The 18,365-nt window shown below is 42.8% G+C and overlaps 1 protein-coding gene across 2 annotated transcripts in view; it reads left to right on the top strand.

Moving 5' to 3' along the window:
- The window catches only part of ELAPOR2 (endosome-lysosome associated apoptosis and autophagy regulator family member 2), a 114,328-nt gene extending 99,031 nt beyond the window's left edge, over positions 1–15,297 (top strand). Inside the window, exons 21-22 of one of the 2 annotated variants that reach the window (XM_033959371.1) lie at positions 1,423–1,588; positions 14,918–15,297. In XM_033959371.1, coding sequence (XP_033815262.1) covers positions 1,423–1,588; positions 14,918–14,926 — 175 coding nt within the window. In that variant the 3' untranslated portion in view covers positions 14,927–15,297. Of the gene's footprint in view, positions 1–1,422; positions 1,589–10,773; positions 12,114–14,917 lie in introns of those variants that run through there. The other variant, XM_033959370.1, reaches the window with a different exon arrangement.
- Positions 15,298–18,365: the final 3,068 nt, after the last annotated feature.

Here is an 18,365-nt window from a genome sequence, read left to right as displayed (position 1 = left end):
CTATAATACTATACAATCTTTATTTAGATACCCCGAAAACCTCCATGAAGTTCACATCGGTCTAAATAAATAATTATGAAGATACAAATTATTAAATCTTATTACAATATTTAGGAATTCTTAATAACAAATTATTGAAATCGATAAGTCTTTTTTGAAAATCTTAAAATTAGATTGCTGGTTATATTAATCGGTAAAGTTTTTCTGCTTGAGAAGCCCATGTGGAGTTAAAAGATCGGTTGCATCTTATATTCTTAATGACTGGATACCAAAAAGGCATTTGATCTGGAGTTTCTCCAAAATGTATTTGAAATAATATACAATAGAATTTATAACATATTCTCCATTCTATAGGTAGCTAGTGTAATTCTCATAGTAAGGTGAAATCTAAAGATTAATTTAATAGCTATATTTTGTAGAGTTTGGAGTTTTTATTATTATAAATTTCGGGCAATCTAAGAAGGTGACATTGCAATAGTCCAACTGAGCCAAAACTAAAGATTGTACTAATAGGTGGAATTGATAATTATCTAAATACTTTCTAATTTTTCTGAGTGGTGTATAAATACATAAATAAACCTGGTGGAAACGTTCCTTTTCTGTTGGTGGTTCGTGGGAGTGTGTGGCACAGTGGTTAGAGCTCAACCTCTTACAAGACCTACTCCCAAGTTTTTTGTTTTTTTTTAATTTGCATACGGTACTTAAGATTAACCAATTTTAAATCAATAAATAAGGTGAATAATCAGTTTCTGGGGAATAACCTATCAATTTAAGGTATATCCCACAGACGATGTTCACCATGAAGCGCACTGTGGGTCTTACCCAAAAACATCACTTATATCACCATTATTTTTCTTTTTCAATAATTCAAAAGTGCCCTGTGCAATAAAAACTTTTTAAAACATTTGATACAAGTGTCACTGTGATTCTTTAAGAAAATAAATCAAGATTGCAACCACCAATCAAAATTGTTGCTTTAACTTATCTTGCAGAGGATAGCAGCCAATCGAATCATTTAGGGTGCTTTAGCTAAGATAATGGCGATATAAATGATGATTTTGGGTAAGACCCACACTGCACTTCATGGTGAACGTCGTCTATGGGATATACCTGGGTGAAAACCGAGGATCCTCTGCTTATTCCAGGCTTTCTGGGGTTCCGAAATTTTCTCTGATCGCCTGGTCAGTTGGGGTTGGGGCTGTTTTCTGGCCGAATCTGCTCCCTGCCCAGACACTTTGGTTGTTCCTCTGGTCTTAGAAATACTTTGTCTGAGAGCTGGAGACTTTAGTCACATCTTCCAACCAAGGAATGTAAGTCCAGGCCGAGGAGCTGGTGAGCAAAGAACACGATAACTTCAGAAAGTGTGGACAGAGGTGATGTGTGAGCAGAAACATAAACTTGCCATTCTGTTTTCACCGATAGGCTTGAATACAAATACTCAAAGCTAGTGATGACGGCCAACTCGAAAGAGTGTGAGCTTCCTGCGGCAGACAGCTGCGCCATCATGGAGGGAGAAGATAACGAGGATGAAGTCGTATTTGCCAGTAAAAAGACACTTCTAGAAAAGCTGAAATCACTGGCAACAAAGGTGAGGGTCAGGATGGCCACTAGAGTTTCTCTTTTGAATTCTGTCCTTTAGCCACATCGTGGAAAGGCAGCTGGAGGAAACGCTCAACATCGTGTGGGTTTCCTTGCTAGCTGTCAAGTTAATAATTTACTTGAGAATCCGGTAGCATTTTCATATGATACGCTATTATTTGGTACATCAATGAGGGCAAAGAGCCAAATATCCTCTAAAAACAATAAACTTTTACTCATAATGACAGGAGTTGCCATTCAACATATTACGAAAAATTGGAAAAACTATGATAGACTAAGTTATAGTTTTGGGTGGAATTCATTGTGCCATATTGTAACCCCTCCCTCTTTTAAAACTCCCTATTTGCAGTCTCTTAAGAGGGAAAAGTTAAACATAAAATCTAAAATTACCTTTTTAAAAAAGAATTTACAAGAAATAAGAGTTTTTTTTTGTTATTTTATTATTACAACTAGTGTTTAAGCCCGTTACATTAACGGGGTCCTAGAATATATGACTGGCTGTCTGTCTTTATTTATGTCTCTCTCCCTGCTCCTGTCTCTTTCTTCCTTTCTTTCTGTCTCTCTCCCTCCTGCAATTTTTCCCTAGCCTCCTTTGTCTGTCTGTATTTTTTTCTGTCTCTCCCCTCCCCCCCTCCCACTTTCCTTTGCAGAAGCAGCAGTGATATTTCCCTTCCCCTCCAAATCCCTGTGTAGTAGTAGCAGCATTTCCCCCCCACCACCACCCCATTCCCTTCTCTTTCCCCCCCCCTCCCCCACTTTCCTTTGCAGAAGCAGCAGCGGTATTTCCCTTCCCCTCCAGGTCCCTGCTGAAGCAGAAGAAGCATTTTCCCCCACACCCCATTCCCTTCTCTTACCGTGAGCTGCCCTGCTCCGTTCGGCCCCTCCCACTTCCTTTCCAGCGTGCTGGCCTGCTGTGGCTGAAGGTTTTTTTTCGGCGGCTCTTCTCACGATCCCCGTGGTGGCAGTTCCTCCTGTTCAAAGCGGCCTGCTGAGGTTCGCGGCCGGCTGTAACGAACCTCGCAGGCCGCTCTCCAACTTGGTAGCATGTTCCCTCAGACGCGATTACGTCAGAGGGAACGTGCTACCATGTGGAGAGCGGCCTGCGAGGTTCGTTACAGCCGGCCGCGAACCTCAGCAGGCCGCTTTGAACAGGAGCGGTAACGTTTTTTGCGGGAAGGGGGGAGTCTAGTAAGTACACAGGGCCGGACGCAAGAGGAGCCGCCACCGCGAAAAACCCCAGCGAGACCGCGAGTGTGGGGCCGTTGCAAAGAGCTGACTTCTGCAGCGCCGTAGTCAATTTTGTTTTGAATGTGTGAGCAAGCAGTGAGTTTTTTTTTCCTGCAGGAGAGTATGAGCGGTAGTGGTTGTTGCGGGAGAGGAGGGGGTGGGTTGGAGTCGGCGACGTGCAGGCTGCCAGAGCGGCAGGGGTAGGCAACCTTTTTTGTTGAATGTCTGCCGGGTAAAGCGCCGTGTCGAGGAGAGCAAGCAGTGAGTTTTTATTTTTCCTGCAGGAGAGCATGAGCGTTAGCGTTTGTTGCGGGAGAGGAAGGGGTAGTTGGAATTTGTCAGCTTCGCGTGGGGCCGTAGTAAGCGCGGGGCATGCTGCAGTCTTGGCGGCCACGGACATACGGATCACGGAAGCACGCCGATAAGACTGCGCATGCGTCGCCTACGGTTTTATTATATAGATTCTAAAAGATATATATATCCAAATAACTTTAACATAAAATCCCAAATAAACTTTTCCTCGTAGAATTTAGTCCTTTCAAAAGATTTTTCTCACAGATTTCAAATGTAAATTTTCTCACAGGACTCCGTTGTTTATTTTACACCGCCGTTGGGTACCAGCGCTTCTTCTTTTGAGATTCAGTTTTGATCAACAGCAAACCTACTTCCTAACTTAAAGAAATCAAAGGGAGCAAATCCCTAACACCCTGAAAAATAGGTTTGTTGCTTTAATTTTCTCTAACTACCCATAGAAAAGAAAAAAATATTTGAAATTCCCTAACTTTTCCAACCCTGATGTATTTTAAACTATTCTCAAACAAACCCCAGACCAACCTGTCTTCCCAACTCTTTTTTCTCTCTCTCCGGCAGTTTTAGGATCCTGCCCTGCCCTGCTCACTCCTACGGGATCTCATCAGACCTGATGCAGACATAAAGATTCCAGAATTCTCTCTCAGCCAGGCAAATACAGCATTAAATCACCCAGCTAACAAACAAAAACTTTTCACTTCAAACTTTTCTCTTCCTGGAAATGTCCAGTTATCGTTGTGATGTAATCCGCTTAGAACTGAAAGGTACAGGCGGAATATAAGCCAGTAATGTAATGTAAAATGAAAACTTCTATTTCAAACTTATTTTTGTAACCCGTGGTTACAATATTTTCAAAATGGAAAGAGTATTAACCATCCATTAGGGGCGTTTTAAAAAGTTTAATGTTTGGGAGTCATTAACAAAATATTGTATGGATTGATTAGAACTAATAATTTATTTTTCCCCTTTGGTTTCTTAACGTAGAGGGTGGGGGGGGGGGGAGGGTATTTGTTATGAATTAGGCTTTGCTGGATTAGAAAGTGATATTAAAGTGTACATGATTGTATTTTTGTTACACTTATTGAAAGCTTAAAAATGAATAAAGAATTAAACCCCCCCCCCAAAGGTGCGCTAGCTGGGCTTCAACGCTGGGAAATGTAAGGTTATGCACCTCGGTAGCGGTAATCCATGCAGAAATTACACCTTGAATGGAGAAACTTTAACTAATACTTTGGCGGAACGAGACCTAGGAGTAATCATCAGTGCAGACATGAAAACTGTCAATCAAGTGGAGAAGGCTTCATCTAAAGCAAGGCAGATGATGGGATGTATCAATAGAAGCTTTGTCAGCAGGAAGCCTGAAGTCATAATGCCATTGTACAGAACCATGGTGAAACCTCATCTGGAATACTGTGTACAATTTTGGAGGCCACATTACCGTAAAGATGTGCTCAGAATCGAGTCAGTTCAAAGGATGGCCTCGGGGCTCAAAGATCTCTCGTACGAGGAGAGACTAAACAAACTACAGCTCTACACTCTGGAAGAACGTAGACATGATTGAGACATTTAAATACATCACAGGACGTATCGAGGTGGAAGATGATATCTTCTGTCTCAGGGGACCCTCAGCCACTAGAGGGCATCCGCTCAAACTCAGGGGCGGGAAATTTCATGGCGACATCAGGAAGTATTTCTTCACAGAAAGAGTGGTTGACCGTTGGAATGAGCTTCCAGCGCAGGTGATCGAGGCCAGCAGCTTGCTGGACTTTAAGAATAAATGGGATACCTATGTGGGATCCCTACGAGGGTCGAACTGAAACATCGGTCACTAGGTATAGACTTAAGAGGATGGGTCAGCAGACTTGATGGGCTGATCGAGACCTGCATCGTGTTGGACTTTAAGAATAAATGGGATGCCTATAGGGGATCCCTAAGAGGGTCAATCTGAAGAAATAGTCACTAAGTATAGACTTAAGAGGAAGGGTCAGTAGGGTGGGCAGACTTGATGGGCTATAGCCCTTTTCTTCCGTCATCTTCTATGTTTCTAGTGTTTTTAGCGCACGCACAGGATTAGCGCGCGCTAGCCAAAATACTACCGCCTGCTCAGGAGGAGGCGGTAGCGGCTAGCGCACGGGGCATTTTAGCGTGCGCTATTCCGCGTGTTAAAGCCCTAACGCACCTTCGTAAAAGGAGCCCTTAGTGATCGACACGAGATACTGCTGTTGATGGCTAAATTTTAATGTCTCTTGTGCTGATGTTATCTGGCTTCTCTGTATCGCATTTCTGTCCAAAGCCCTTTACAGACAGTCCGAGCACTTCTTGAGAGCCAGCCCTGTGGGTGATTGAGCACCCTGATATTGAACAAGCTGTACCATTCGTTGGGTTTAGCACCTCCCCAATAATTTTGAAAAGCTGGCTCCTATGGATACCCTATACCAAGGGATTCCTCAAGCTTATACATTAGCATGGCCTGCTCCTGGAACATACCTTATTATAAAATGACCCTCTTACTCCCCCAGGTTTAAGTTTAGCTGCTGTCCCAGTACTTTCCGCCCACAGTCACAGAAGCTGCCAAACTGCGGAGTCCAAAGTACCTCCAGAAATCCAAAAGAGCCATATCACAATAATGGAGCGTCAAATAGAACCGTGAGGTCATTTCCAGAGAATTCAAACCACAAACATTTCCTCTTGCTGGTAAATGAAAAGGGTCTATAGAAAAGTGCAGATAGGACAGGATTCTGGTCAGACAGCTCTGACTTCTAAGAAACGAAGAACCTCGCTTATTTTTCCCGAAGCACTGTAAGGCAGTTCTCAGTGTGTTACACAAAAGAGAGAGAAAAAAAACTTACCCTCCCCCTTTTTACAAAACCGTAGCGTGGTTTTTAGCGTCGGCCGTGGTGGTAAACGCTCTGAAGCTCATAGAGTTCCTGTGAGTGTCGTAGCTATTACTGCCACGGCCGGCGCTAAAACCACACTACGGTTTTGTAAAAGAGGGGGGGGGGGGGTAGGGAGAGGGGGGGTTAATAGTTGTTTTGCCCATGCCCAAAAATCAGGAGAAAATCCTTTATGAATGAAAGGTCCAAAATATTATTACACAGCTACAAATTTTACAGAAACTCGGGAACGAGCAGGTTTTGTTTCGGAGCTGCTCCAACAGCAGCAAAAATACTTTTTTCTTAATTGTGTTTAAAAAGAAGGAAGTAGAGAATGACACGGTGACAAAATTCATCACCGTTCCCGTGGGAAACCATCTTCATGTCATTCTTTAAGGAGAGAGGGAAGAATCAGAGTATGAATGGCCACAACCACTGACCCGCAAGCTTTGCTTTGAAGAATGCTGGTGTAGAAGGACTGAGGTTGAGACAGACACTACAGAATGACAGTCTCTGGTATCCAGAGCAGATATTGTGATGTCATAATGCCTCATTCCACCAGTGCCTAAGAGCCAATCACATCAGTGATGTCACAATGGCTTCATTATCCTTGGCTCCCATAAGAATCAGAGTATGAATGGCCATAACCACTGACCCACAAGCTTTGCTTTGAAGAATGCTGGTGTAGAAGGACTGAGGTTGAAACAGACACTACAGAATGACAGTCTCTGGTATCCAGAGCAGATATTGTGATGTCATAATGCCTCATTCCACCAGTGCCTAAGAGCCAATCACATCAGTGATGTCACAATGGCTTCATTATTCTTGGCTCACATAAGAATCAGAGTATGAATGGCCACAACCACTGACCCGCAAGCTTTGCTTTGAAGAATGCTGGTGTAGAAGGACTGAGGTTGAAACAGACACTACAGAATGACAGTCTCTGGTATCCAGAGCAGATATTGTGATGTCATAATGCCTCATTCCACCAGTGCCTAAGAGCCAATCACATCAGTGATGTCACAATGGCTTCATTATCCTTGGCTCCCATAAGAATCAGAGTATGAATGGCCACAACCACTGACCCGCAAGCTTTGCTTTGAAGAATGCTGGTATAGAAGGACTGAGGTTGAAACAGACACTACAGAATGACTGTCTCTGGTATCCAGAGCAGATATTGTGATGTCATAATGCCTCATTCCACCAGTGCCTAAGAGCCAATCACATCAGTGATGTCACAATGGCTTCATTATCCTTGGCTCACATAAGAATGAGAGTATGAATGGCCACAACCACTGACCCGCAAGCTTTGCTTTGAAGAATGCTGGTGTAGAAGGATTGAGGTTGAAACAGACACTACAGAATGACAGTCTCTGGTATCCAGAGCAGATATTGTGATGTCATAATGCCTCATTCCACCAGTGCCTAAGAGCCAATCACATCAGTGATGTCACAATGGCTTCATTATCCTTGGCTCCCATAAGAATCAGAGTATGAATGGCCACAACCACTGACCCGCAAGCTTTGCTTTGAAGAATGCTGGTATAGAAGGACTGAGGTTGAAACAGACACTACAGAATGACTGTCTCTGGTATCCAGAGCAGATATTGTGATGTCATAATGCCTCATTCCACCAGTGCCTAAGAGCCAATCACATCAGTGATGTCACAATGGCTTCATTATCCTTGGCTCACATAAGAATGAGAGTATGAATGGCCACAACCACTGACCCGCAAGCTTTGCTTTGAAGAATGCTGGGGTAGAAGGACTGAGGTTGAAACAGACACTACAGAATGACAGTCTCTGGTATCCAGAGCAGATATTGTGATGTCATAATGCCTCATTCCACTAGTGCCTAAGAGCCAATCACATCAATGATGTCACAATGGCTTCATTATCCTTGGCTCCCATAAGAATCAGAGTATGAATGGCCACAACCACTGACCCGCAAGCTTTGCTCTGAAGAATGCTGGTGTAGAAGGACTGAGGTTGAAACAGACACTACAGAATGACAGTCTCTGGTATCCAGAGCAGATATTGTGATGTCATAATGCCTCATTCCACCAGTGCCTAAGAGCCAATCACATCAGTGATGTCACAATGGCTTCATTATCCTTGGCTCCCATAAGAATCAGAGTATGAATGGCCACAACCACTGACCCGCAAGCTTTGCTTTGAAGAATGCTGGTGTAGAAGGATTGAGGTTGAAATAGACACTAGAAAATGACATGGGATTATTTCCCGCGGTTATCCGCGGGGACGGGAACGGTGATGAATTTTGTCACCATGTCATTCTCTGGAAGGAAGCAGAACCAGCTCTAGTCTCTCCTTGTGCTAGTTGGTCACAAGCGTCGGAGGAAGTGGGAGGAGGAAACATCAACTTTGGCAGCTGTTTCTTGACCCCGACTGTCAGTCTTCCCAAGAATACATTTTGGAAGGTTATGGCACCTGTTTCAAGCCTATTGTAGAAAGAAACTGAAGCATCAGTTCCATGGGAAGGGCAGGGAACAGTCCGCCCTGGGTGTCATCTTCATGGGGGCGCCAGTGCTGGTGCCTCTCCTCCCCTGCATCCCCTTCGCACCTCTTTAAATGTTCACCGGAGTGAGCTGCATCTTCAACTTTCTGCCTGCGCCGGCCTCGGCTCCCTTCTGACATCCCTTCTCGGTCGTGGGACCAGGACATGGCATCAGAAGGATGCTGAGGTCGGCGCAAGCCTTGGGAGGACGTTTTCAAGTGTCAAGTTTCAAGTTTTCTTTATTTTTGATATACCGTTTATCATACAAGTATCTAAATGGTTAACAATAAAATCGAATATAAAAATTAAAAAACTTAAAATAAAAACATGGCTAAGCTAAAAGAAGTGAAGCACGTACGCAAACATTTCAAGAGGTACGCAGAGGCTGCTCAAGGGGTGGGGAAGAGAGTGTGTGTGTGTGTGTGGGGGGGGGTTTGCTCACTCCTCAATTCCAGGAAACACCAAATATGAATACAAGTGAGACAATATAAACCATCTATCACTTCATATAAGCTCTTCTGTTAGGTGACCAGACATGCTTTCCGTGTCTTATTCGCTTTAAATTAACAGGAATATGTGCACAGCTTTGGCAACGACTTTTGTAATATTATCTCTTTGGCATCTTACAAGAAAAATTTTAAACGTATTTGTTTAATACAAAATGCGGCAGTGCGTTAAATCTGAAGAAATAGGATCATATCAGTCCTTTTGATCAGCAACTACATTGGTTGCCTTTTCAGGCACGTATTCTTTTTAAATTTAGTTGTCTCTTTTCGGTCTGGCTCCAGGTTACTTAGCCTCCCAATTTACCTGCTATAGATCATTAAAAAATACCTGTAATGATTTTATTTATCTCTCTATTAAGGTCTGTCGATTCAAGAGATTTTTAAATAAGACATTTGATTTTCAATTAGGAAAACGGAATTCTTGGCTGAGTCCTTTGATCTTTCAAATGTCTTCGTATACTGCTTTTAGAAGGATTTTTAAAAAAACATATTTGTTTGATAAATTTATTACATAATTATTCTTAACTTCAATTTTAGTATGTTTAATATGTATATTTCACTGATTGTCCAGTCCTTCTTCTTGTGAACCGCCCGGATCTTCTATGAGTGGGCAGTATACAAGAATAAAGTTATTATTATTATTATTAAAGTATATGGCCTTAAAAAGAAAGCAGTTATGGCATAGGGTCCGCAGGGATTCTTGTTTTAACTCCCACTCACCTCATGGTCCTCATCTTACCTTCACTCCTGCGGACCCAGCTACCGATCTGCTGGGTCCCTGGGAAGGAGGGTAAGATGGGAATCCATGGGGTGGGGGGGGGGGGGGGTGTTAAAATGGGTAACCATAGAGTGAGCTACTTATAGCTTGAAATGTATTTGTATGAGAGAGGAAGGAAAAGGAGAAATAAGAATACGAGAAAGCTGACCCGAGGCTGGAATAAGCAAGGTGACATGATATGCTGGTACTGGAAGGTCTCTAAATCTTATGGCAGTACTGTTCTGGATTGTTGATTATTGCTCAGTTTTATTCTGTGTCAACTTTAATTGAAGCCTCGGTTATCTTATTGCCTGAAGGAGACGTTGAACTTGTGATATATTTCGTTAAATAAATTCAGAAAGAAAACTCTCTGATACTGATACTGGTAAATGGAAGGACAGAAATAGGAATGCTCCCTTATCAGGATGCTAAATGTGCAGAAAAGGTCTTTTTCTGTCCGGTTTTCACTTTCATTTGCACAACTAAAAGCTTTACTTCTGATCTGAGGAATGCACGGAGAATGGCGAAGCATGTGGGGAAAAGATCCCGTGGACCCCACGGAACTAAAAGCGCATGGCCTTAAAATGAAAGCAGGGTCCTTCTCAAGCCACAGATTCTCATTTTAACTCCTGTGGACCTCACGGATCCTTCTGAAGGGGGGGTAAGGTGAGAAATCTGTCCTGGCAATCGGACAGCTCTCTACTCCCTATACTCACTCACAAACTATTGATGCCACCATGCCCAAGGCACGTTCCCCTGCTACCTTTGAAGAGATGACAGGTTGGGACAGGCCTTGAGGGGGAGGGGGAGGAGAAGTTGGAGAGAAAGGAAGTAAATGAGGGTCCACGAGGGTTTAGTATGTTAATTTGATCCTGGCAGTAGACAGGGAAAATGTGAACCTGGAGCTCTTTTACTCTTTTCTGGAGAAGGTGGATTTTGAGATTCTGGTGTGAGCCATTATTAATGCAAGTTTGTTTTCTATTGCAGGAAACTGGACTGCATGAACTGGAAAGGGACCGTAACATTTAACTCAGGAAGAGGACAGTCCTCACTCTGCACTTTGTGTTTTAACCCTCCATCGCTTGCGTGCGTTCTATGATTTTCTTGGGTCCTTTCCCGCTCTTTCCTTGTCCCTTGTGTGCTCTGGGAAGCTTTGCATTATGTCTCATAAGGTTCGCTGGCTCCCCCACCTTTAAAAACCATTAACGGTGGACAGAACTGAGAGCTATGGCTGATTAATGTAATGTAATGTAATAATCCCTCAAATCACACTTGTGGCTTTGATTAAAGGAAGAATATGAAATTAAATTCCAATTTGATTTAATTTTTAATTTTATTTTTTTAAGTGAAATCATTTGTTGGCGATCAACTGCCTTGCATCTAGCAAAATCGTACTCATTGATTCTGCAGCTCCATTTCAAAACGGGGGGTGCAGTTCCATAACCACCTGATGATAGGCAAGACTTCATACATGTTGTTTCATTAAGAATTGCAAATTTCCCTGCCACTCGGGCCAGTGCCTATAGGACTAGATGAATTCAGCTTTTAGAACCCAGTTGCAACTTTGAAAAGGTTTGTGGCATTTGATGGTAGCAGACAGTCGTAAGAAAATTTGCTGTAAGATAGCCAGTTACTGGAAGCTTCTTTGAAGACATAAGCTTTTCCCCTTGTTCTGTTCAATTCAGCTGTTGTGTCTAGCTAAGGCATCCTTTTACCAAGCTTCAGTAAGTGCTAGTGTACACTTACCTCTGTGGGACACGTACTGGTGTCCTGTGATAAATTTGCAAATTCTGGGAAGGTGAAGAGTGTAGCATGTGAGGCATAGTTGCATTCTAATTGATTAGCTCGGGGTTAGCGCAGGGGCGATAAGGGCTGATACAATGAGTTTTTGTAATGGCCGCAAGCTAACGGCAAAATTAGCACATGGCCATTAATTTGGAAAATGGGGAAATCGGCCATTTTCTGTCTGCGACAAAAGTGGCCTTAGCTCACAGAGACCCTCGTAAGGGATGCGCGTGGCTCCTCTTGGAGAAAGTCTGGGAGTATGATTTTGCTGGGAACATTTTTGGGGTATTTTCATGAAGGAAGGGGGTGGTGTACATTTTGCTTTGATACACATTCTAAGAAGTTAATTTTGTGAGGAAGTCACAATTTTGGTAGTGCTAAGTGTATAGAACCACTGTACATGTTTGGATTTTATTTTATTTTTTTGTATATTTTGTAATGTATTTTTGCACATTTTGTGACTTTTTTTTTTGGATTACTGATGTATGGTCTTCGTTAATGGCACTGTTAATTTCGTAAATATAAATTACTTTTGAAATTCTGTCATTGGTTGTTCTTTTATTTCACCACTGTAGCAGATAAGGATTTAAAATGAATTGGACCAGTTTTGGCCATTGTCCCTATATGAAACTGTTCCTGTCTGAGGCCACTCTATAAAGCTAAGTACTGGCTTAAAAACATTTAGGCGGGAGAGATGGATAGAATGATATCTCCAGATAATCTAGATAGTTTGCAGTTTCTGGAATCATCAAAAGATATAATTGCTCGACGATCTACCTTGCTTGTATTTAAAACAGGCTCTGTTTTGTGCTCAAAGAGTGAATGTATTTCCTGACGTCTCCAGGCAGACTCAGCTTAGAAGAAAGTTGTTCCTACAGCTTAAGCCCAGGGTTTTGGCAAAGTTTGATAGCCTCTGCTAGTGATAAATATTCAATTAGAGGATTTCCTTAAAGATAAACCTTTGTTGAAAGTTTCATAAATGTTATTTTTTCTTTTGGTTGAGGATAATTGCTGACAATTGAAAAAAATGGTCAGTTAAGCCTCTTCCTGATGGCGAAAATTTGTTTAATATTAATTGCTTTTGCTAAGGTATCAAACGACTCCAATAATGTGGACTGTATCAATGAAAAAAGATTTATTTTCTTGTTTTCTTTTTCTTTTTTCCATTTATCTGGTGTATTTTCTTGTATTTTGTTATCTTTGTATATAACAAATATTAAATAAAGTATTAAAAAAAAATAATTTATATAAATTAAATGATAAGATCCAGTGACAATTTGGCACATAAATCTCTATGTAGTGAAATGATTGGAACATAGAGTGGTGTCGCTGAGGATCTGGAACGTGACGATGCTGCAATAGGGTGTTTTTACTTTACAACTACTGAAGAATAAGGCACCCCAAAGAGAAAATCAAAAGTGCAAATTTGGAAGCTGATTCTATAAAAATTAGGGGAACTTTCTAGACTCGCGCTTAGTGACGTCTAAAAGGGGCTTAGGTGTCGCTAGGCGTCCTATCCTTCGGTGGCCCCCTATTTATGCCAGGGTTTTCTTGGTCTAAATAAGTATGCTTAAGTTAGATGCCCACCAGAGCCCAAGTCCAAAACTGGAGCCTACGTGAAAAATACGCCCACGATCCACCTCCTAACCATGCCTCAAAGTTGCAGGCACCTACCATCCAATGAAGCGCGATTAACGTCAATTACGAGTTAATGGCCAATAATTGGTGCTGATTAAGCCTTTTAAATAATTAACCCCCCTCCCCCCCCTTTGAAATTATGTTTGGGTGGCAGGATGACAATTTCTCACTCCAGGATTGGCGACGCTATGTTGTCAGTGGGGGGTGTAAAGCTTTGGAATGCCTTGCCAGGGGTTCTGCGCTAATACGCAGTTAGGTTGGGTTTCAAGAAAATGTTGAAAACGCAATTGTTTATAAATGCTTTCTTATGATCAAGTTGGTTTAATATTTATTATACCACCCACTCGAGCCTTCTAGGCGGTGTACAAAAATGGCCTAACAATTGAAATGTAATTTAAACCAAAACAATTTAAGTACAAAGACGAACGGGAACAAAAGGGAAGAAGGAATTGGAACTACAATTAATAGAAAGAAAAAGAAAAGAAAACACTTGAGGGGAAGATATTGTGTGATGTAATTACCTGCAAATACCTTTTTGATAGATTTTCTGGACCTTATAGCAAAGTTTTTTAATGGATTGAAAATGTGTATCTACTGTCTATTATTTATAACTGTTATTATGTAAACCGTGTAGGATTTATACGGTATATAAAATAAAGAAATTTTACAAAACTGTAATAGCGGTTTTTAGCGCCAGCCGGTGTGCTTAATGCTCTGCGCTGCTCCCGACAAACTCTTAGAGTTTGGAGCAGCGTATAGTATTCAGCGTGCGGGCCTGCTCTAAAAACCACTATTGTGGTTTTCTAAAAAGGGGGGAAGGGGGGTTTAGGCACTTAGATTGACTAGGCCCGCCAATTAAGGTGCCTTACTTTAGGCATCGTTTATAGAATCAGGGCCCAGGTGCCTCCACGCTAACCAGGTGCTAATGATTTGGCAACACTTACATTACATTGGTGTCTTCTATCCCACCAATACCTTTCAGTTCTAGGCGGTTTACAAAAGAATTGGCCTGGACATTCCCAGGGAGATTACAAGGTCGATAGCTGGAAAATGCATTAGGATCTCCAAAAGATTCAGAATGCCGCGGCCAAACTCATCTTCGCTAAAAGTAAATTTGACCATGTCTCCCTGCTCCTGGCCAAGCTCCACTGGCTTCCGATAATCGCCAGGGTCCACTATAAATGCGCCTGTTTAACTTTCAAAATCCTATATGGTATCCTCCCTCCCTTTATCCCTCTTTCTTGGAATTCCTCAAACCCTAATACCACCAGATCCTCCCACAAATTAAAACTATCCTTCCCCTCGCTAAAAGGCATTTCCTACACAGGAAAGCTAGGGACCTCCCTTCACTTCAAAATCACTGAGCTCTGGAACAACCTTACCTCCCCTCTTCAGAACTTGAGCTCTCTCCAAGTTTTCCGCAAACATCTGAAAACCTGGCTTTTCTCAAAAAATGTAAGTCTCCCTCCAACTTAGGAATCAAGGAAACTCTTATATCTTGGCATCCCAAGTCCTCTAAATTTTCTTCACACTTCTACCTCTAACCCTCTGTTGTAGTTCCTTCCTATTTCTCCTACTGTAAACCGCGTCGAGCTCTACGAACGTGGAGATGATGCGGTATACAAACCTAAGGATTAGATTAGATTAGATCTGGGAGTCGGGAAGGTTTAGTTAGATCAATTGACAAATTTTCAATTCTTTCCTGAAGGTTTTGTAGTTGGCCATTGGGCTTCATCCTGCTGCAAAGCTCTGTCTAGATGACGATGAAATTTGACGTGCTCAAGTTCAACGTTCAATGATCTTGTAATATCGATCTCACCAGATGAAGCAGACCATCCCTATGCCTCGTTTGTTATCCTTCCCTCATACTTTTCTATTATAAATTGTATTTCTTCCCTTATCTACTCTTTATCTCCTCTAGAAATTACCAGATATCTTCTTCATGTAATACGGTTTTTGTAACTCTTTTGTAATCCGCCTTGAACCGCAAGGCAATGGCGGACTAGAAATCTCTAATGTAATGTAATTTTGTGGTTTAAAATTTTTTTATTATTTGTACTTATATTTTATGTAAGCCACTTAGCTGTTACACAATTTGCGGGATATCAATAAACTTGAAACTTGTTCACGACGACGCAAAGGAGGAACGCCATCTCATCTTTTAACGTCAACCAATAATTTGACAAAGTACTTTACAATATTGCTGTCGAACAGTGCTTCTCAAGACGGTCCTGGAGTTCCCCTTTGCCAGTCAAGTTTTCAGGATATCCATAATGAATATGCACAAACTTGATTTGGATAAACTGCCTCCATTATATTGTGGATATCCTGAAAACCTGATTGGCAAGGGGGTAATCCAGGACTGACGTGTAGAAGACTTTGGTTGATTCACAGAGACAGTCTATGACAGGGATCCTTGAGGGCTGCAATCCAGTCGGGTTTTCAGGATTTCCCCAATGAATATGCATGAGATCTATGTGCATGCACTGCTTTCAATGCATATTCATTGGGGAAATCCTGAAAACCTGACTGGATTGCAGCCCTCAAGAAAGGACTTTGAGATCCCTGGTCTATGACATTGCCAGCTGAAAATCCAGGCCATAGTTTTCAGCGGATAAGATGCACTACCTTGCATTGTCTTTCTGTGTACATCACACCCAGCGATGAGATATGTGATCACTTTCAGTTCAAAGCTATTCAATTAGCATTTGTCTTGTTTTTTTCTTTCTATTCTGTAAAAAATCTTGTCTGTAGTCCAGTATCCTGTAGTTCGATTGCCAAGCTCCTGCCTTTAAGTTGTCTCTCCATAACCTTCAGGTGTGCGTCAGGCTGTGATTTCGGAACAAATTCTCTGTATTCTCGGATATTTTTTGCTGGTTTGGAGACTCAATGGCTTTTAGTGACTCAGTGTCAAGAAAAACATCTTACCATTGACCCTCTCCCTCATAAACACAGGAGCCAGCTTGGTGGTTCAGTGGCCCTGCCACGTGGAAGACTCAACTACAGAGGTGATGTTTGCAGCTTCTGGTTGAGTGGGGTGAGGAAGGAGAAGAGGCTTAACTGCTGCTGAATTCTTATACTTACTGTTTGGAGCTAGGATGCTTGCATATGGAGTTGTGAAGGGGCTGTAGTCTGTTCCCCAGCCCAGTGCTGTCACTGCAGTGATTGAGTTATAGATCAGTGTTCTTCAACCACCGGTCCATGGACCAGTGCCGGTCCACAGAAATTTCCTGCCGGTCCACAGCACGTGCATCAGGCCCAAAACAGTGTTCTTCAACCACTGGTCCACGGTGCGATCGATGCGGCATTATCTTCGAGCCAGCTCCCTCTTCCTCACTGATTCAGTGCACAAAGCCACTGGCAGTGGCTCCTACGGGCATCCTGCGCCTGAACCGGAAGCCTTCTCTCTGACATTGCAACGTCAGAGGGAAGGCTTCCAGATGAGGCAAGAGACGTGCAAGGTGCAATTAGTACTATTATGGGGGCGGGGTCTGGGGTGGAGAGTGGGTAGAGATGGGCGGGGTCTAGCCCACAACTTAGCCCAGTGTTCTTCAACCGCTGGTCCATGGACCGATGCCAGTCCACAGAATAATTCTTTTATTTCTGCCGGTCCATAGGTGTAAAAAGGTTGAAAAATACTGTTATAGATGATTATAAAACTAGGAGAAGAAACCCCAAGAAAAGTCAAGTTTGATTGAACAAGAAGCCCAGAAGGAACATGAAGAAACTATCTGGTCAAAACACTCCCCTAACTTATTGTGCTAAAAAATGCTGAATGCATTCAGAACAATATTACTTATCACTTATATAGCGCTGACAAGCATACGCAGCGCTGTACACTTTGACATTTATAGATGGTCCCTGCTCGGAAGAGCTTACAATCTAACTTGGACAGACAGATATGACATAGAAGGTTGGGACGTCGAAAGCACTCTCAAAGAGGTGGGCTGGCATTTATAGATGGTCCCTGCTCGGAAGAGCTTACAATCTGACTTGGACAGACAGACATGACATAGAGGGTTGGGGATGCAGAACCCGAGGTGAGAGGAGTTAGGAGTCGAAAGCACTCTCAAAGAGGTGTGCTGACATTTATAGACGGTCCCTGCTCGGAAGAGCTTACAATCTGACTTGGACAGACAGACATGACATAGAGGGTTGGGGATGCAGAACCCGAGGTGAGAGGAGTTAGGAGTCGAAAGCACTCTCAAAGAGGTGTGCTGACATTTATAGACGGTCCCTGCTCGGAAGAGCTTACAATCTGACTTGGACAGACAGACATGACATAGAGGGTTGGGGATGCAGAACCCGAGGTGAGAGGAGTTAGGAGTCGAAAGCACTCTCAAAGAGGTGTGCTGACATTTATAGACGGTCCCTGCTCGGAAGAGCTTACAATCTGACTTGGACAGACAGACATGACATAGAGGGTTGGGGATGCAGAACCCGAGGTGAGAGGAGTTAGGAGTCGAAAGCACTCTCAAAGAGGTGTGCTGACATTTATAGATGGTCCCTGCTCGGAAGAGCTTACAATCTGACTTGGACAGACAGACATGACATAGAGGGTTGGGGATGCAGAACCCGAGGTGAGAGGAGTTAGGAGTCGAAAGCACTCTCAAAGAGGTGTGCTGACATTTATAGATGGTCCCTGCTCGGAAGAGCTTACAATCTGACTTGGACAGACAGACATGACATAGAGGGTTGGGGATGCAGAACCCAAGGTGAGAGGAGTTAGGAGTCGAAAGCACTCTCAAAGAGGTGTGCTGACATTTATAGATGGTCCCTGCTCGGAAGAGCTTACAATCTGACTTGGACAGACAGACATGACATAGAGGGTTGGGGATGCAGAACCCAAGGTGAGAGGAGTTAGGAGTCGAAAGCACTCTCAAAGAGGTGGGCTGACATTTATAGTTGGTCCCTGCTCAGAAGAGCTTACAATCTAACTTGGACAGACAGACATAACATAGAGGGTTGGGGATGCAGAACCCAAAGTGAGAGGAGTTAGGAGTCGAAAGCACTCTCAAAGAAGTGGGCTGGCATTTATAGATGGTCCCTGCTCGGAAGAGCTTACAATCTGACTTGGACAGACAGACATGACATAGAGGGTTGGGGATGCAGAACCCAAGGTGAGAGGAGTTAGGAGTCGAAAGCACTCTCAAAGA

This window comes from Geotrypetes seraphini, chromosome 9 (genome assembly GCF_902459505.1).
Source record: "Geotrypetes seraphini chromosome 9, aGeoSer1.1, whole genome shotgun sequence".
Lineage (NCBI taxonomy): Eukaryota > Metazoa > Chordata > Amphibia > Gymnophiona > Dermophiidae > Geotrypetes > Geotrypetes seraphini.
This window is presented reverse-complemented; position numbering and strand designations above follow the sequence as displayed.